General features: G+C 35.1%; 1 protein-coding gene across 4 annotated transcripts in view; it reads right to left on the bottom strand.

Annotated features, from left to right (window-relative positions):
- Positions 1–19,350, bottom strand: part of Vcan (versican) — a 103,531-nt gene that overhangs the window by 41,204 nt on the left and 42,977 nt on the right. For 2 of the 4 annotated variants that reach the window (XM_048800243.1, XM_015497869.2), the window contains exon 7: positions 15,782–18,769. The exons of the other annotated variants lie outside the window; for them this stretch is intronic. In XM_048800243.1, the coding sequence (XP_048656200.1) occupies positions 15,782–18,769 (2,988 nt within the window). The remainder of the gene's footprint in view (positions 1–15,781; positions 18,770–19,350) is intronic. 4 annotated transcript variants of the gene reach the window in all.

Genomic DNA, 19,350 nt, shown 5'->3' with positions numbered 1-19,350 from the left:
CTACTTATTTTTCTCACACTACAGCTCATTTTGTTTATTTCCATCCATTCCACCTCATACATTCACCTTTTAACTATGTAAGCTAAGGCATATGGGTATTCAAATGAATGGGAAAATATCTCTGCAATATAGATATGTGAGATCAATGCCTGACTCCAATGTACTATAAAATATAAAATGAATACAGGCTCTTTCTGGATAGATATTACAGCTATACCTAATTACCAAATTCAAGAAATGATTAAATCGTTGGATTTTCTTAAAAATACAATTAAAAAGGAGAGGAGGAGGGAAGAATAGAAGTTCATTGGATTAGACAAAAGGGAATGAAGGGAAGGAGGGGGAAATTGGAATAAGAAAGACGGTAAAATGAATCAGACATAACTTTTCCATGCTCATATATGAATACATGGCCAGTGTAACTCCACATCATATTCAACCATAAGAATTGGATCCTAATTAGAATAATTTATACTCCATGTATGCATAATATGTCAAAATACATTCTATTGTCATGTGTATCTAAAAAGAACAAATAAAAAATAATAGAAAAAAAGAAGAAATTTGTTCAGTATTAAACCATTAAAGTTGTTATTTTGATCTTAAGCACCCAGTATGTATATGCTTTAAAAGATGACAGATTAAAATTTTCAGATAACACCTTAATACAGTTTGCATTGAAGGCAGACTTTTGTGTTACAAAAAAGAATGTGAATCATGAAAATCAAAGGTAAATCAATAGAGTAGAAGGAAGGAACCAGGGGGAAGGAGGAGGGGAGAGAAATTGGTAACAATGGAAAATGATACTGGCCAAACTATATTCCTATGTTGTGCGCATCTGTAACAAATCCCACCACTATGTACAATTATAATGCACCAGTAAAAAATATGAAAAAATAATGTGAAGAAAATGTTTGAACTATGTGAAAGAATACATTTTAAATGCCCTTTGCACAAATGAATCTTTTAAAATATCACATCAACTATTTAATCACTAAATAAGTAGTTTCTCGTTGTCTAGTAGTATTTTAATATAGTTGAGTAAAGCCAGACTTAATGGTAAGTATTCTGTAAAACTTTATGAATTTTAACTGGATTTTCAAAAATATGCAGATCTTTAACTGTTTATACTCTCATATGCAACTCTTTTATGTTGTTTTATTAGGCATAAATAAAATTAGTACTCATTAAGAAGTATTCCACACAGGTACACTAAGTTCACACCTATGGTGGCTTGATGCCACAGTATCACTTACTAAAGTGTAAAAAATGATTTTAAATGAGAAACATCAGTTAGTGCCAAGCATATAAAGAACGCCTAAAACATTTTGCACCATTTAATAAATAATGGAGTTAAAACTAGCCATTCCACCAGGCTTCTCCAGCCAAATACAGGATAAATATGGAAACATCTGCTCAACATTATGTATTTATAAAGTCTTGGGCCAAGAGTAGTGTAAAAACCTTCACTGTTATTATAGATTTGTGGGAGTTCCTAAATGAAGTCCTTACTTTTAAAAAATAAAAACTGATAAAAACACATTCCTTCACATGGAGGTTTTGTGAAGTGTGGTCCAGTGGTTCTACAAGAGTGCGATGGAGCAGAGACATTAAGGTGTGACAATGTATCAAATGCTCACAGGGAGAAACTGGGGATCATGTGCTCACTTAAACAGAGAGAACTCTAATTGCAAATCAATAGTTTACATAATTTAGTTAATCATCAACTCGTATTAAGTCGACTTTGGTTCATTAAAGAGCATGGAATTCACTCTATGTTCTCCCATTTTAGCTCCAATGAACAAAGTAAAACATTCTTTCAGTTCATTTTCCACTTGGATAAAGAACTATAGTACTTCCTATTGCTCATAAACCTAAGAGGTTTAACATTTTAGACTATCATGACAGAGTATTTTATAATCTCAACCCTTAGAGGCAATATATTCCATTTTATGACCAAAATAAATATCACAATATTTAGATCACAGCAATAAAAACATATCAGAGACATAATCTTTGCACACATTTATTTCACAACCACAGGACTGCTTCATACTGGTCTTTGCCTGCAAAATTAAGCTCACTGCCATAACCATGTGTTCCATGCTAACTGTACTATCTCCCCAGGAGCCAACTCACTGCACAGAATTTACTAAGTGTTTTTAATGCTTCAGACCCTATGGATGACACTATCTTATCAACTTCACAGAGACTCGGTCAGGTGCTGCATCTACTCCTACCTCTTCCTGAAGCAAATGCTTTTGTCAGTAAGTTAGAGAACTGGACTGACCCTTATAATTCTTTTCTCCCAATTATAAGGTGAAACTTGCTGAGTGTCCATATAGTCAACATGCGTATCATTAAATTTAGGTTAAGATTCCTCCCTTCACTCACCTCCCTAGCATAAGATCTGACTTGAGTTCAGAATGGTAGAAAACAGAAACATAAACCAATTTCATTCTGTTTTTCATTGTGCCAAGAAGCTGACAGTGACCAAAGAATAATCAGCTCATCATAATAAACAGAGAGCAGGAAGAAAATCAATATAAATAATATGCTTGTTAAATATATAAAATGATAAATATTATAAATACAATTATTTATAAATTAATATTATAAATTTTATAGATAAATAATAAATTCAGGTTATAAATTTGGGTAATAAATAATAAAATTGGGTATAGCTGCTGTAATATTTTATAGATAAATATTATAATGAAATATTTATAAGTAAATATTATAAATTGAATATTATAAATATTTGATAAATATTATAAAATATTTCTTCTAAATACATTTTACTATGCATATTTGAGAGTACAATCTGATGTTATGATAGAAAGATAGATGAACAGATAGCTATGGATAGACAGTAAAGTGGTCACTATAGAGAAACAAACTAACACAGCTATCAGTTCAGTAACATTTTGTGTCATCAGCAGCTAAAATTCGCTTATTTAACACAAGTCCTAGTATAGTATAATCCTATTATCCATGGTCCTCATGTTATACATCAGATCTCTAAGAAAATTTTCTACTAAAAGGGGTTTATATAAAACAAAAATACAAAATGAAAGTTAAAATTATTTTGTTTATTTTTTCTAAAAGGAATATCCCCACAATGAAGCAACTAATATTTATTTTTTAAATAAATGTGCTCTTATTGGATTTCTTAATATTGTTTTGAGAGTGGTAAAATGTCAGTTACGTAGTACTTTCAAGTTAATTTTTTTTGCCAACAGATTCTCTGTCTATCAATCTACACTCTATTCTGTCTGCATATCTAGTTTGTTCCCATACTTCTAGCATATTATGGTGGAAGGGGCCAGTGGCATAAAAAATCTATAGATAGGTGAATTTTATTCCTGCTAATTGATCCAAATTCCCATCCATAATCTCTCATAGCTCACCAAATCCTACTTGCTCCTCATTGTCTATTATTCATCTTCCAAAATGACTTCTTCATTTCCCCTTCCTGCCACCACCCCACCTAACACACATATTATTAGAGAATTGCAACAGCTATAATTATTGCCAACCAGGCAAGTTTCTTTGTTCAGTGCAACGGGGGACACCTGTGCTATTATGAATGTAGTGTCTCCTTCCAAAATAGGGATCTGCTCTCTTTCACACTAACAGAGCAACCTAATGTGGTTATTGACATTCTAAGCTCTTAGATGAACAAGTCCTTATAAAAGACTGCTCTATTTTAGAATTTTACTCTAAGAATAATATAACTTTTATTTGGATTTCAAGAGTCAAACCACAGAACTCTGTAGACTGTATGTATAATCTTTTCTATGTTTATGTGAACGTATTTTAACAGCTTGACTTGAATATACTAGTACCATGGTTAATAGGGTTTTTAATGACATTTCACACAAAGCTTTATTGCTAGCTGACCTCAAACATTCACCAAGTATTTTTAAGTACTTCATGGTAGAGTTTTGTAGACACAGCACAAGTCTTTCAGTCATGCTGTTTCCAGACAAAAAAACATAGCTGCTCCAATGCATAGGCAGCTGGTTAAAGTTCATATTCTCTAGGGGATTTTATAAGTTAAGAGCTTTTAATTAAATGTAAGTAATATCAATCTACTCAGCAAAGATATATAAGGATCACATTTTTTATTACTAAAATGGATTCCAATGTAATGTGGAACAAAAGATTTTCTTCCTTATTTCAAAAATACAATAGATAGTCATACTGAAATGCCTGAGAAATACTTATAGAACTTAAAGAGTGAAAGCTTAAAATTATTTACAATGTTTAAATTTTTGGACACATACATATAGATCTAATAATAAGAAACAAATATTTCAATTTCATTCTCCTTTCATATATCCCCTCTTTTTTATGTATACTTTTATTTTATTTATTTATTGTTACATGGTGCTGCGGATCGAACCCAGGGCCTTGCATGTGCTAGGCGAGCGCTCTATCTCTGAGCCACAACCCCAGTCCCCCTCTTTTTATTTATTTATTTATTTTTTTTGTACCCAAGTTCACTTAACCACTGAGCCACATCCCTAGCCCTTTTTATTTTTTATTTTGAAACAGGGTCTCACTAAGCGTAAAGTTGCTAAATGAGGCTGGCTTTAAACTTGCAATCCTCTGGCTTCAGCATCCTGAGTCACTTGGATTGCAAGAATTTGTTGCCACACCCAGCACCTTCCTATATTCTCAACTAAAATAAAAAGCTGATTGGCACTTTCAGAAGCAAAGACAAGCAATTAATGTGAATTTTATCCAGATTCAATATCCTGAATCCTCAACCTTTTTTAAAATGGGTGCCAACTCAATATGTTAAAAAAAATTTGAAGGTAGTAATTATAGTATCAACATCTTTCCCAAGTCTTGTCAGATATTTTTGCTTCCCTAATTAGTCCCATGATTAACTATCATGTGATATTTGTATCAATACTCAATCCTCCCAGGGATAAGAGTGATTAAGGAGAAGATCAAAAGATCAATATTGAGTTCTGTGACCCATATCTCCCTATTAGCTCTGCTAGCTGAGGTCCATTTAGTGTACCACTAGAGCACATTACCTCAAAATGACAGCTTTCTGTGCTGTACAAGAAGTTCAACATTTCTCAATTCATGAAGTTTATACCCAGAAAGGGTGATATATGTGCATAAATAATATGAGTGCTTTGATGGCCTCACTTTTAAGAGGCAGACATGCTATGGAGATGATAAATGAGAATCATCTCTTCTCCCAACTTCAGATAATCCTCAAATAATGTCATTCCTTCAAGTGGAAAGAATGTGTTTAGATACAGCCGAGTGGCCTAAGTGACTTGAGGATATGCCACCGAGTGAGGGCTTGGCTTGCTTATAGAAAAGGCCTAAAGGATTTCCTATCTTCCTATTTTTGAAGAGTGAGGGATTTCCTGGAGAGCAGAGTCAAGTAATTTTAGGACCTTTGAGCAACTTCTGAACAGTGAAACAGAGCTATATGAAAATGATGTAATTCTAGTAATTTAGGTCTCTAAATTTTTCCTTAAAAAATACAGCAAATAAACAAAAACCTATCACAGGACAGCCCTTTCATTACCCTCTTCACTTAGCATTCTAACATTTTCAAATCCCTTGCTGGATGGATAGGTGATAGATAGATGATAGATAACAGATACACAGATAACCACATATTCTAATATGGGCAAAATGCTTTGTTTAGAATAAAGGACGTAAAAGTAAGCAAAAGCTTTAACTAAAGTCAAACAAAGGCCTCTTTAAGCTCCTAGAAGTTTATCTACTAAACTTTACAAACACTAATTTATCTTTAATCAAGCCCCTTGCTTTGTTCAAAGTTGGCAGTAATTTTTGGTCATGTCTTCCACCTGGCCTCTCCAACAGGGTATTCAGATGGTTCACTAACTGGCCTACACTGCCCCCTTCTTCAGTTCTCTCTTGTCATTCTCTGAGTCTGTGCACTGGAGCCCAGCAGCCCATATCCCTATCTCTGTGTCTCGCGCCCCCCTGCCTCCTGCACACCCCACTCTCACTCTAGGCTTGTCAGGAAATCAGTGCTTCACAAGCACTGGATGGTCAAGTTCATCCACTTTGAACTTGACCATCCAGTTATGAAACCCTAGACATTCTATGTATCTTTTCTAAAACTTCTCAGCCCCACGTGACTATATCTCTGATGTGTATGCCATGAGATTTATTTCATGTGGTTTCTGACTTATACATTTCCTAGGTGTTTCATTTATTGCTCACCTTCCTCAGTTCCATTTGCCAAAATTGAAGTGAACGGTCCTTTAAATACATAATGTTCTCCATACTTTACTCACTTAGCCCCTCTTTTGAGAGTTGCATTGTAAGAATGGCTGCATAGGTATTTATCATCAAGAATGAAAAAGTCCACATTCTGCTGGATCAATACTTTCTTTGAAAGATCTGTATCTTGGACTGAAGGACTGTTGTTCTTTGGCTGCAACTACAGCTCAAAGTCTGAGATACAATTAACAAAATCTTACCAAAAACTCAAACAGTAAAGATTTTTGTGGTTATAAAATCTACTTAATTTGAAGGTGCAAGCACAGTCTCAATACTTTTTTTAATCATTTATTTTCTTTTCAAATCCACATAGACATATCAAGACAGTAATCACTACACTCCTCAAATGTAAATATAAATTGCACAAACTCACTTTGGTAGTATAGCCAAAAGAATCCTTAAACCATAAGACTCCTTAAGCCATAAGCATATTTCCTTTTAATTCCGATGTTTGCAGACAGAAGTAGATAGGAGTACAACAAAGTGAGGTATATAGTTCCAAGCAATTAAAAATGTACTTCCCATCCTTCACTACTAATTTTGATTCGAATATCATAATTCCTGAATCTTAAAAACATAGATTTCAATGATATTCAATTTTATTTTCTTCCTTATTTACAGAAGCCAATATTCCTTAACATCTGTAAAAAAACAATACACTCCTCCAGATCTGAGCAAAGACCACCATTTCAATCAGGGAACACTGAGTCAGATAAATACTTTCCTCTCCAAATTGGTGGCATATAAGTATATATACCGACAAAGGCTGAAAACAGCCTCCTCCTTCCCTTTTAACTGGCCTCTGAAGTTCAGAAAGCCTTTGTTAAGAGTTGTGTTCATCACTCACTGTTCATCAAAATCATGTGGGATCAATTTTTAAAATACAAATATCTAACAAAAAAAATTAAAGTAAAAAAGGAAACAAAATACAAATGTCTTAGCTCCACCATTAGAAATTCAGATTCCAAGTGTCTAGTGGGAGGGGGCTATGGTTATTTTTATTTGGAGGCTCCTTGATAATCATGATACATAACCAGGTTTAAGAAGCAGTGTGGGCAATATTTAAGCACTGGGTGATTTCCCATCACTCCTCAAACATCCCACGAAGTGGCATCATGAGTGGTCAGCAGCTGGTGCCTGGCTGGCCTGTCCCTGGGCCCTCCAGGAAAACTAAATGGGTGCTACAGGAGCAGGTGAGCACCCTGAGTTGCTTGTGAGATCATTTATGAAACTTTACCTGCCAAAGATGCTTCTTATCTTAACTTATTTCATATTAGTCTCTAAAATTCTGTTCAGAGCAAGCATTGGCCCTTACTACATACTCTCTTGCTTACTAATTACTTTAAGTTGCCTTCCCAATTAAGTTATAAATTGTTATTTTCCTTTCCCCAGTTACATAATGTGTTGATCAAATGCCTGTATTTCAACAAACTTCTAAAACATGTTCTAGGGGTGAGCATTCGAAGATAGGCTGAGAATTTTTATCTTTGGATAGTAAAGTAGGTTCCCAATAAAGTAGAAGAAGTAGATTTCCAATAGGGAAATGACGACTGTATTCTATTCCAGCATATTCTCCAGAATTATACATTATTATATTACTTTTCCCTTTCTCATCTCAGAAAAACTAAACCTTTCACAGCATAAGGACAAATAAACTGAACTGCTCTCATGAGAATCAAGAAAACTGTGCTATAAGGTGAAAAGATGAAGTCATTAAAAGCCAGTCAAGGTGTTTACTGCCACTGATTGTACTGTACGTCTGTGCAAACAAGTTGGGCATATCACAGTGATATAGTACTTCAATTAAACTTTACCCTTCACACCAGAGATTATTTCTGAGTTAAAAATCTCCAGTTTAGACTTTATTTATGGAGAAAGACTGTATAAATTACCCTAAACATTCTAGCAAGTATTTAGAAGGTTCTCCATAATTCATTTTCCTCTAAATTATCAATTCACTGTTTTTAAGAATATTATATCCTTTATTTTCTTGCCAATAGATGTTTCTCCCTCATGACTCATACTAAAAAATAAAATGGGCACTCTCTAAGGAACAGCACTTTAATGCAATTAAATAGGTTCTCCGTTGTCCATTTGATGCTCTAGTTTAAAAATTTCATAATTTCTATCATCTCTATTATGCTGTAAAAAAAATCAAAACACTTAGATGCACATGAAAAAACATACACCAGTTTTCACTAAAACACCTCTACCCTTGCTAATTATGTCCTAATCCTGGAATTGATTTCTTCACAACCAACTGTTTTTTGTATGAAGAAGTAGTCTCACTGAGGACTAATGCTATACATATTCTAAACTGATAAAAATAAGCAACATCTTCTTAAAAACATAAAATTTTCAGCTTCACCTCATTAAAATGCAACCTCAGAGAGTGTTCTTTTTTTCCTTTCTTTTTATTACTGTCACTCCTCTCACCACGCACATCTCTCCAGCTACACCCCTCCCCCAAAAAAGTTCTGAACACTGTCTGGACCTGTGAATACATTTTTTATTCATTGCACAAATGAATGATCTAAGAGCTTTTAAGAAAGAAGAATGTAATCCCTGTGTAGAGAACTGGGGGTTTCCTTGGCAACAACAAAAAGACAGCAGGGAATGGCCATGCTGTCTGTGAATAAGCAAGAAGAGGCCAGTCCCAACACCTGGACACACTTGTAAAGAATTGTGGTTAAAAAAAAAATCTCTTTTTTTTTTCTGACAAAAAGTTAAATTGGTTGTTGGTTGAAATCCTAAGCCCAATTTTCACACACATCCAAAAAAAAAAAAAAAAACCCATAAAACTAATGAATTCTACTCTGAGGTACAACAGAATCAATGCTATATTGAAGTTTCAATAAAGGCTGTAGCTGCTTCTGATTTGTACAAAGCAGCATAACCCTAAACTAACATAACCACAAAGGATTAAAATTTTAACATGCTCTTTCAGTCAAGCAGATACCAAGCACAATTATACTGGGCTCCTTGAGACATAAATCATCTTGAATTTTGAGATGGTTTAACTTTTAGCTACTTAGTACAAAACAATCTATATTTCCTACATTTAGAAGTTTGGAGAAACAATAATTTCTGGAGTTGAGAGAGAAGTTCATTTGTGCTAAGCAGTTCCCTTGTGCCAAGCACCATGCTTCCTGCCTTCTTCACTTAAGGAATACTACATGTGAGACACGCCTACCCCAGCAGTTGGCCTGTGGAAATCCTGTACTTGAAGCAATCTTGTGAGGGTGTGGTATTATGATACAGATAAGACCTACAGAGGGTGAGCAATTTATCAAGACCAAATAGATCCTAAATGATAGTGTTGACCATGAATCTAAGTCTCTTTCCAAAGGCTCTACTACATCAATTACCTTTTTCCTGTACCCTATAGAATAATTGACTATTCATTCAGAATAATATGGTGTGTACTTCAAAAACTCCAATTCTAGTGTAGTTGGTACATTGTGATTACTTAGCTGTTTAATAAATTATAAAATATATGTATGTATGATATATATGTATACATATGCTTAGGCATATTAGACAGATGTACGAATATACCAATATACAATTTCAGTTTCATAACCCCTGTGATTTGGAAAGAACGTGGGTCAAACTTCAGAAAATATTCTATATAAAACTAGTTATTACATACATCTTCTAGTAAAAACATTCTGGCAGGAAAATTAATACATTTCTGGATCTACATTGCACATAAGCAAATGAAAGACTGACTCCACATTCTGCAACTTAGAGTACCTGTTCTGTGATTCTGCTGATTCAACTTGAATTTAGAGATCACATACCTTTAAGTCACCTTTAAGTATGCAGACACTCTTTAAAAGTACTTTTATGCCATTTAAGTTTGCAAGTGTGTAGTACTAAGCCATGATACCTTGTGGGAATATATTTAAAAGCTAAACACACTTACAGAAGATGCTATCTTTATAAAAATGTAATAATTGTTGAAACACACAAAAGTGTAATAACACTCCTTCCTGGGAAACCTGGCTGAATATCTCTGGTTTCAATGTGTAGATTTTTGGGTTAATCCTAAGAAGGCATTCTGTTTCTGAAGCTGGCCATGCCTTCTCTGATCATTACTCTATTTTTAAAAATGGGTAATTACACTTGGTGTTTCTTAGCCCTACTGGGGAGTCTTGATTAGGAAGCAACTGGCAAATAACTGGATTCCAATAATTTGGTTTTAATCTACCACTCGATCAGGATTGGCTTAATTGTCTTCTTCTTTTGAAATATTCCTTAACTTCTTGTCTGATTCCTTCCTTTGATGACCTCTTCTGTCACTTATAGTCTGTCATACCATACTATGTAGTGTGTAATTATATGTTTCTATACTACAATTATATTTGATTATGTTAATATTTCCCCAATATGCACTGAAAGGCTTGGCAACAGAGTCTATGGTTTATTTTTTTTTTCTCCCTCTACCCTTTAATATCTGAAAAAGGACCAGGCATGTTGTAGCTTTACCTAAAGATGATTCTTGACTGACTATACTCTGCTTAAAGATGATGAATTCATCTTTCTCAATATAGCTGCTAATAATAGTTATGTGGTTATTTTTCTTTGGATAACACTTCTTCCTTGGTGGTAGTTTTAGTACTGGTAAGTTGTAATTGCCAATGCTAATTTCAGAAAGTATTCATTTTATGAAGGAGACATCAAAGTGTCTTTTGGCTTTCTAGATAATACCTCCTTTGTTATTAAACCTCAACCTTTAAAGAAAACACTTTGAATTGTTTAAAGGTTTTCCTCAAGATTAGTAAGTTAAAAAAATACACAGTGCAGTTTGAAAAATGAAATTCTCTGTGTACATTTCTGTATGTGTAGGTATGTGTTACATATACAAAATAATTCATTTACAAGGATTATCTACAGTACAGTGTTAACATCACTAATAATTTAGAAACAGGTCAATTTTTTCCCCATCACACTATTGGAAATAAGGGAAGATAAAAGTTCTCTTCCCTTTTCATTATTTGAATAATTGAAGAAGAACTCTATCCTTTTCTAGACTGTGGGTAGTCAATGAGCAATGGGATAAGACATCCTAATGCCCTGTAGAGGGAAAAAAAAAAATGTGCTTCTCTAGTAGTAACCACAAGTGTAGCTCAGCAAAGGCAGCCACCTATGTATGCAGTACAGACACCAACTCATCTTCTTTTGCAGATGGAATCTGAAATTCTGCAGGAAAGAAGCAGCCAAGAACTGCAGAATCAAATAGCACCATGCTATCAAATAGCACCATGCTATTCTCTTGCCATTGAAGGTATCTTCCCATAGTAACATTAACCAAATCTAAGATATATACTCTTTTTTTTTTCAGCTGTCAGTAGACCTTTTTTTTCTTTTTTTTTTCAGTAGACCTTTTAATTTTGTACTTATTTATATGCGGTGCTGAGAATCAAACCCACTCCCTCACACATGCTAGGCAAGTGCTCTGCAACTAAGCCATAACCCCAGTCCTAAATTATATACTCTCAACAAACTAAAAGAATGCCACTGAGAAATTAGTCTTTCCAGTGTCTATGCTCTTTTAGGAATTGATGGATAGGGAAGTACCTGATTTTTAAAAGTTATATGAGGTTATCTTGCATAAACATAACTGTCTAAAAAGCAATGATTATGCAATCAATAATATAAATATTGGTATTTGACCAGATATCTCTTGTTCTCAGAGCCAATATTCCTTATTCTTATCCTCTCCACAACATCACAGTATTCAGAAAATAATTATTGAGCTTTATTTATATCTCTCAGCTTTATTGATAAAAAAATTAATCAGATGGGAGTTAATGCTGAATTTTATAAACAATAATATATAATAATTCTCCATTAGGAAATTGAGCAAACTGAACTCTAATTTTGATGCCCAAAATTCTTCCTCAGAATCTAATTAACCTGTAATAGCATTATATTAGTAATTTTATCAGTACTTTAATTTTTATATCACTTTAGTTTAATTTTGGCTTTATGTCTGCCTTATATTTATATTTGTGTAGAAATAATAAAACCAATAAAAAGAAAATATAACAAGACAATATCAAGAAGGCCTGACACATAGTAGCATATATGAACTCATTCATATAAAAAAACTAAGAACTGCCTATTTTGAGGTTATAACTAATTATTTGTCTAATAATATTGGTATTTAAAGTCCAGATTTCCAAATTATTCTCTAACTTAAAGATACCAGTATATCAGTTTTTTTAAAAACTTATAGTTCTATTACATTAACTTGTAACATTTCAAATGATTTAGTATAGTGCTTTTAAAAAAAAATTCTAGAATTGAAACTCTTCCTACACCTTCAAACTCTGTAGCCTTTATATGTATTCACAAAGAAAACCTTTCAACAATTTTTCAAAATGCAGGTGTGCAAATTACTCCTGAAATAGACAGGAGTCAAGTGTTCAGTACCCCCTGAACCACTGTTAAACACACCCCATAGCATTTTTCAGCTCATAAAACTTTAATGAGCTGAAAAGTTCCTTCAGATTTTTTTAACTGCTAACCAGTTGCCCTCCAGCCACAGCACCCTTAAGTTGCTATTAAGATCCACTTGAGCAAATATAACATAAGCATGTCCTGAGTAGCATGTTTTATTTCATAGCATTAAAAAAAAGAAATCGAGATTTATATGACTTGCTGAGTGCAGCAAAAATTATGAATGCCTTGGTATAATATAGCATGGGTGGTATTTTTGCTTATTTAGATACAAAGCATATGTAAAGGTCAATTTATTCAGAGGAATAGATTTATACAAGTTTATACATGCACCAAGGATTTTCCAGTCTGGAAAAATGGGACTTGGTACATAAAAAGGTTAGTTTTCCAGGCATATCTGCACTTTCCCTTATTAATGTATGCACCTGCCTTAGAACTCATTAATTGAACATGTGCTTTAGGGTTTTCCCTTGCCAAAGTTCAAAATGATGGAAAATTGAATTTCTTATTGGAAACAAATAATATTAGTGTAAGTAAGCAGTTGGGCCTAAGTAAATAAATCTCATTGTTTTATAAAGACAATAAACAATGGTTTTATTATTAAGGACAGCATATATAGAACACACAAAACTAGAGATGATAAATAGATTGCTCAATAGATAACATACCTCCACACACACACACTCTTACACATGCACTGAAACCCCACCTGATGGAGTCATACAAATATTCCACAGTTTTCTGACCAATTATAAATCAACATAAAACAAAATTAGCTGGAAGAGGAGCAGAGCTCCACATTTTAAAAGTGGGAGGGGAAAAAAAACACCTATTCATATCTCCCAGGTCTGTATGAATTTATATCAATAACTCACATAAAACTATACCCTTAGGGGCTGGGGTTGTGGCTCAGTGGAAAGCACTCGCCTAGCACATGCAAGGCCCTGGGTTCAATCCTCAGCACCACATAAAAATAAATAAAACAAAGGTATTGTGTCCAACTACAACTAAAAATAAAAATATTAAAAAAAAAACTAGACCCTTAGTATAAATTGCTTCAGGCTGGGTTATTCAGATTCTCTGTTTTGAATAACCACTTATAAACTTAAGTGTTTTGTTTTTGTTTTCCTAATGACTGCCAACTCTCCTCAGGTAATCTAAGGTGCTATGTATCCTCAACTTAGCTTGTTCCATTTTGTAATTTGATTGTCCTAACAATGTACAATCTCCCATTTAAAAGAATTGGTAGATGAAGAACATTTGTACTGCATTTTATGTTATTCAATTCAACTCAATATTTACATTAACAGAGTAATATAAATTGAGGAAAACCTCTATAGAATAAGTTGCTCAAGTACTTTTCCAAATTCTCCAATTATGTATTGGCAGTAATTTCCTCCTTGTTTCTCTTCACTTCCCCCCAGCCCCATGGTTACATCTTTCTCTCTCTTTTCTAATCCTTCTAACAGTAATCATCATTCCTATTTCTTGGTAACTTCTCTTTTCTACTCAGCTCTGAGAGACAGAAAAGGAATGTAGAAGAAAGGAAATATGTAATTGTTTCCAAGAAACAGCACCATTAACAAGGAAAGCATGCCTCTTTAAACTGCAGAGAAGTGGAGATTAAGTTCAGCGCTGGGGGATATGTTCTCTTATCAACTATTCATTGCCATGCAAACAGTTTACCCTGAAAAAATTCTGGATATACAAAGTCTATAGAAACCATGAATTTCCATATTTCCAACTGGATGCTAACTGACCTGAAAATAGAGCTACCAGCCTGCTTCCCACAGGTGTGCTCCTGAGCACTCTAGAGAAAGCATCACTCTTCAGAAAAATGAGACCCAAAGGGAGTATTCCAACAGTAAGAAACCCCACCAAAACGATATCCTTGCAGTCTGGCTTCTCAAAGCCAGGTCAAGGAAAAATGAATGCTTATTCATTTAATTCTTAAATTAAAATTAGAAAAGAACAATTTCCTAAAATCAGTGATCTTAGCTTTTAAAATGAAAAGAGACAAGCTTGAATTCATCTATTGATGGACCCATCATCAAAGCCGATGATTCACTGGTGCATATGCTACGCATTTTCAACTCAACTTACCAAATTTAAAAGAATTAAGCAATTAAAGAATTAGGCAAGAATAAGTCACTTTTGATAATGACAATTGCAAGTATTAATCAGTATAAAGAAACAGCATTTAAGAATTCTGTCAGAGGGCTAAAATATTTGAGTTGGAATAGAAGGCATTGCAAACATTCCTAGAGAAAAAAAGTTAAATAATAAAATAAACAATATTACAGCCTAGTGTTTGCAAACAAAGGTCTGCTTACATATCCATCTTCTGAAATTCCATTAGATACAAAGAATTATAATAACACCTAGAAATGAGCTAGATTGCATTCCTAATAGTGCCACATTGAGGTACTAAAAACAACATATCAAGGTACTAAAAACAATAGGTTAAAAATATGTTGAATTTGCATGAAAATATATTTAAACTAGAGACGTATTACCCACCTACAAGTTGCATAATAAACCTGCAAAATCATGGGGAAAAAATCAAAGCAAATGGTTAAGTGTCTTTCTGTCAACAGTAGGGATATGCAAAAATGTTTTAGCTGTCCACATTGTAAGTACCAAGGGTTAATAGTTACAGACCAATGGAATGTTAACACAGTCTAGTGCTACACTTGAGTAGTAATGTATGGAAAGACACTGAAATTAAAACATTTTGTTCTGCATGTTCTGAAGTGATGTAACGGTGATGATTTGGTTATATTAGATGGTAAAGCAGGGCTTCTTATGACTTTAATAAAACAAAATCGAATCTAACATTCTTCCAAATTGTTTAACATATTCTTCCAATTCTTGTACAAATATATGAAGCTAATACATTTTTTTTCACACTCCAGTTATCTTCTAATGGCAGCATTTGGTATGTTGATTAATTTTTTCCAAAAAGTAACTTTCAATATAAAATGCTGATTGCCTTGAAAGGCATGTCTAGAAAGCAAAGACTTACCTGTCTTGTTTTCTCTGACCTCAATAATATAAACATTTACATCAGGGTGGAATTTTGTCCCCTCCGGGGGTTGTGGAGTGGAAAATGCCTGAGATCTGAAGGCCTCTTTGCCTTCCACAGTGGGTGGTCTTGTTGGCTGTGTAGCAGAAATACTTGACGTGGTGAAATAATCTCTATCAATATCGGTTTCTGTTTCCTTAGTTACAATATCAACAAGGGTGGTGGGAGGAACATGAGATGTTGATTGTGCAACGAGTACCATGTCTCGTGTTGTTTTTTCGCCAAGGTCCCTGTCAATGAGAAGTGGTTTTTCAGTGAATGCTGTAGATGGCTTGAATGCTGGGATTGTGTGGAGTCTGTCTACTGGGCTGAAGGCAATGGGGATGTCACTTGGAATCTTAGCTTTGACTGTTGGAAATTCTGCAAGATCTGTGGCTTTGGGCTTTTCAAATAACCCTGAGCCTATATCAATATAATCTAGAGAGGTTTTCTCTCTTTTCTCAGTAGTGGCTTCCTCTACAAACTGGGTAACACGGGTGCTCAGAGGACTCAAAGGTGACGCAAATTCTGTTGTACTACTACCTTCTGCTTCATATTTTTCTTCAGGTTCTGGAGTTAAAAATACTTTGGGCCTGACACTTGGTATTAGTTTTACCATTTCATCTGTTTCTGCTTTGTGCTCAGTTACAGCACCAGGTGGATAAGACTCAATTTTTCCAAATGGGGTTGTTTCTAAAATCGGGACTCTCGTAAAACCTGTTCCTAATATATCTTCAGAGACTGTAAATGCTGATCCGTCACCCTCTTCATCCAATGATGTGGTTGCCTCCTTGGGTGGGCCCACTGTAGAACTCAGAGCAGGAACTGGTTTCCCTGAAGTTGGTTCATCCCAAGGGAATTCTTCCTGACTTGTTCCCTGTGAGATTTCTGTTGTTCTCAGAGTTTCAGGAGACACAGTTGCTTCTGTGTGAATATGTTCAATGACACGTATGTCTTGAGAGGGCTCCCCTAGAACTTCACCTTCTGATGTAACAGGAGGTATTAACACAACCCATTCTGTCTTGGGAATTACAGAGAGAGGAATGGTATAGGACATGTCTACATACGTAGTAGGCTCCTGGGTGCTACTATAATTAACAAATGTTACTCCTTCCACATCTGAAGTGTATGCAAAGGGAGAGACAGTAGGTTCTGGCTTAGAGATGTCTATATCTTCTTCTTCGTCCATGGCACTTCCTTCTGTGGTTGCATGAACTTGTTCTCCTGTGCTTGTGGTAGGTGGAACTCTTTCTTCAGTGGTTGAAGGTCTAGAAGTTGACTTTTCTGCTATACTAATAGATGTAGTTGGCTGAAATTTAACTGTGAATTTCCCATGATCTGTGAACTTTTCTAATGGCTTTTGAGCACTATCTGGAATAAGAGTAAATTCATCTCCTCCATCTTGAGTAAAGCTTGGGATTTCTTGATCCTTTCCATTTTCTCCCATAGTGGTGAGTAAGACAGGAGGAAATTCTGGAGAGTGTGAATGTTCTGTGGACTCTAAAGGCTTTGATGTTGCATTGTCTTCATCCCATGACCACTTTGATACAGTGACCACCTCCACACTTAAAGTACTGTGGGTTGAATGCACTGTGGTAATATCTTCCTCATACTTGGCAGTACCTTGATAGCCATCTGTTCCTAATCCAACCAGAGCTGTTACACTGTCTTCCTCAACATCTTTTGCTTCTGTTGGCTTCACAGTTGGCTTCATTGTCATCCATGATGGGGAATCAAAAGATGTAGTCATTTCCATAGTAGATTGTGTAAAATGAATTTGATCTGAAGGAGAGATAGAGAGCTTCATTTCAGAGAAGTCTTCTTCCTCTGTTTTACCTATAAATGGATCTTTGGTGAACTTTTCCTGTATTCCAACATCTGTATGAGGACCCGTTCCCACCTCTGGCCTTGGTGTTTCTGTTCTTTCTCTTCCTTGTGTCATTTCTGTTTGTGGTGAGGGGTAAATAACTGTAGATATTCCCTCTACTAATATTTTATCACCAGAATAAGGGAACAATTCTACTTCTGTAATGTGCTGTGATGGGAAAGGTGTAGTAGACAAAGATGGGCTAAATATATCTTCAGTTATCCTACCATTTGTTTGTTTCTCTTCCCAGCTGTCTATCGAAGATCCATCGTTGTCAGGCATCGTTATGGGGGAAACAGTTGTGGATGCTGAGATTGACTCCAAGTCCTCTAACTGAGAGTGGGTGGTGTCTTCTGAAGTCTTTGATACTGTAATGACTTCGGGTACTTGGCTAAGGACCAAGGTACCCTGATCAGATCTAGCTGTAAGTGTTCTGTCTTCACTATCTTCTTTTCCCAGGGTGAATTCAGAGTGACTTGTGCTCACCAAATCAGGAGTGGTGCTTACTGTTTTCTCTTCAGTTTTGGATTCTGAGGTCATTTCTGTGGATACAAATGGTGTTTTGGTTACAAATGATTCCTTGGAAGGAGTGTGCTTTGAGATTTCCATAGATGTTACTAAAGGACCCACTTCTATTTGCTCAATCTGTGTTACTGATTCTTTTGTTTCTGTATCTTCCATGATACCATCCCAAGAATCAGTAGCATGCTGGGAGATAACAGTTGTACTTTGGAGCATTCCTTCCTTAATTTCAGATATGTCTGGCTTTTCAAGCGGTCCTGAAGCAGAAGGTGAGTAGTAGTCCATATCCCAAGGCTTCTCAGAACTCCCAACAGACGTGTGTGACACAGTGGCTAATCTGTCTGTGATCGCCTGAGATTGGGTGGTGGCTTTCTGTTCAAAATTGACCATATTTCCTATAGGAGGGAACTTTTTTGTAATGATAGGTAATGTGGTGACTAAAGGGATGATTGGTGTAGTTCTGTCGAGTACCATTTGTGGTTCTTTGGATAAACTGGGTGATGTAGTTTCTGCGAGGATGTTCAATTCGATGGTTGTAGACTCTGTTATATTCTGTTTAGCTAGAAAAATAATTTCAAAGAGTTGATTAGACAAGTCACTAAAAATTTTAAAAAAATGCTGTATGTCCAGTGTTTGTTAAATGCTGCTGTGTTATTTTCAGGTGAACCCAAAGTATTTAGTGATGGAAAGGAGTCTAAAATTTGTACTTAACCCAAAGAGAGATAATTGAACAGTTACTGAAATTCGTAAGTTGTTTTATGTTATAAGGGAATGAATTTTTGCCCACAGGTATGAATGCATGTTCTCAATTAAGGAAACTGAACACTATATAGTTTCAACATATAGAGAAGTCCAAAAAAGTGGAAATGCAGATTCTGGAGGCACAGGAGCTTATTTATCATAACCAACAGCAGCACCTTGACACCTAGTGGGAAAACTTGGCACTATTATTCTGGAAGCTACTGTGCCCTGCCACTAGCTCTCTCCACACCCTCCCTCCTTCTCAAACTGTACAGCGTCTCAGGGGAGAGGGAGTGTCACAGACTGCAAAACAACAAAAAACCCACATCAAATGCAACTGAGTTACAAACCATTACATTGTCCATCATGTGGAGACTTTCATAAAAACAGGATATTAAAC

The sequence above is a fragment of the Marmota marmota genome, unplaced genomic scaffold, assembly GCF_001458135.2.
Source record: "Marmota marmota marmota unplaced genomic scaffold, marMar, whole genome shotgun sequence".
In the NCBI taxonomy this organism is placed as follows: domain Eukaryota; kingdom Metazoa; phylum Chordata; class Mammalia; order Rodentia; family Sciuridae; genus Marmota; species Marmota marmota.
Note: the sequence above shows the minus strand (reverse complement) of the source record. Positions and strands in the feature narration are given on the sequence as shown.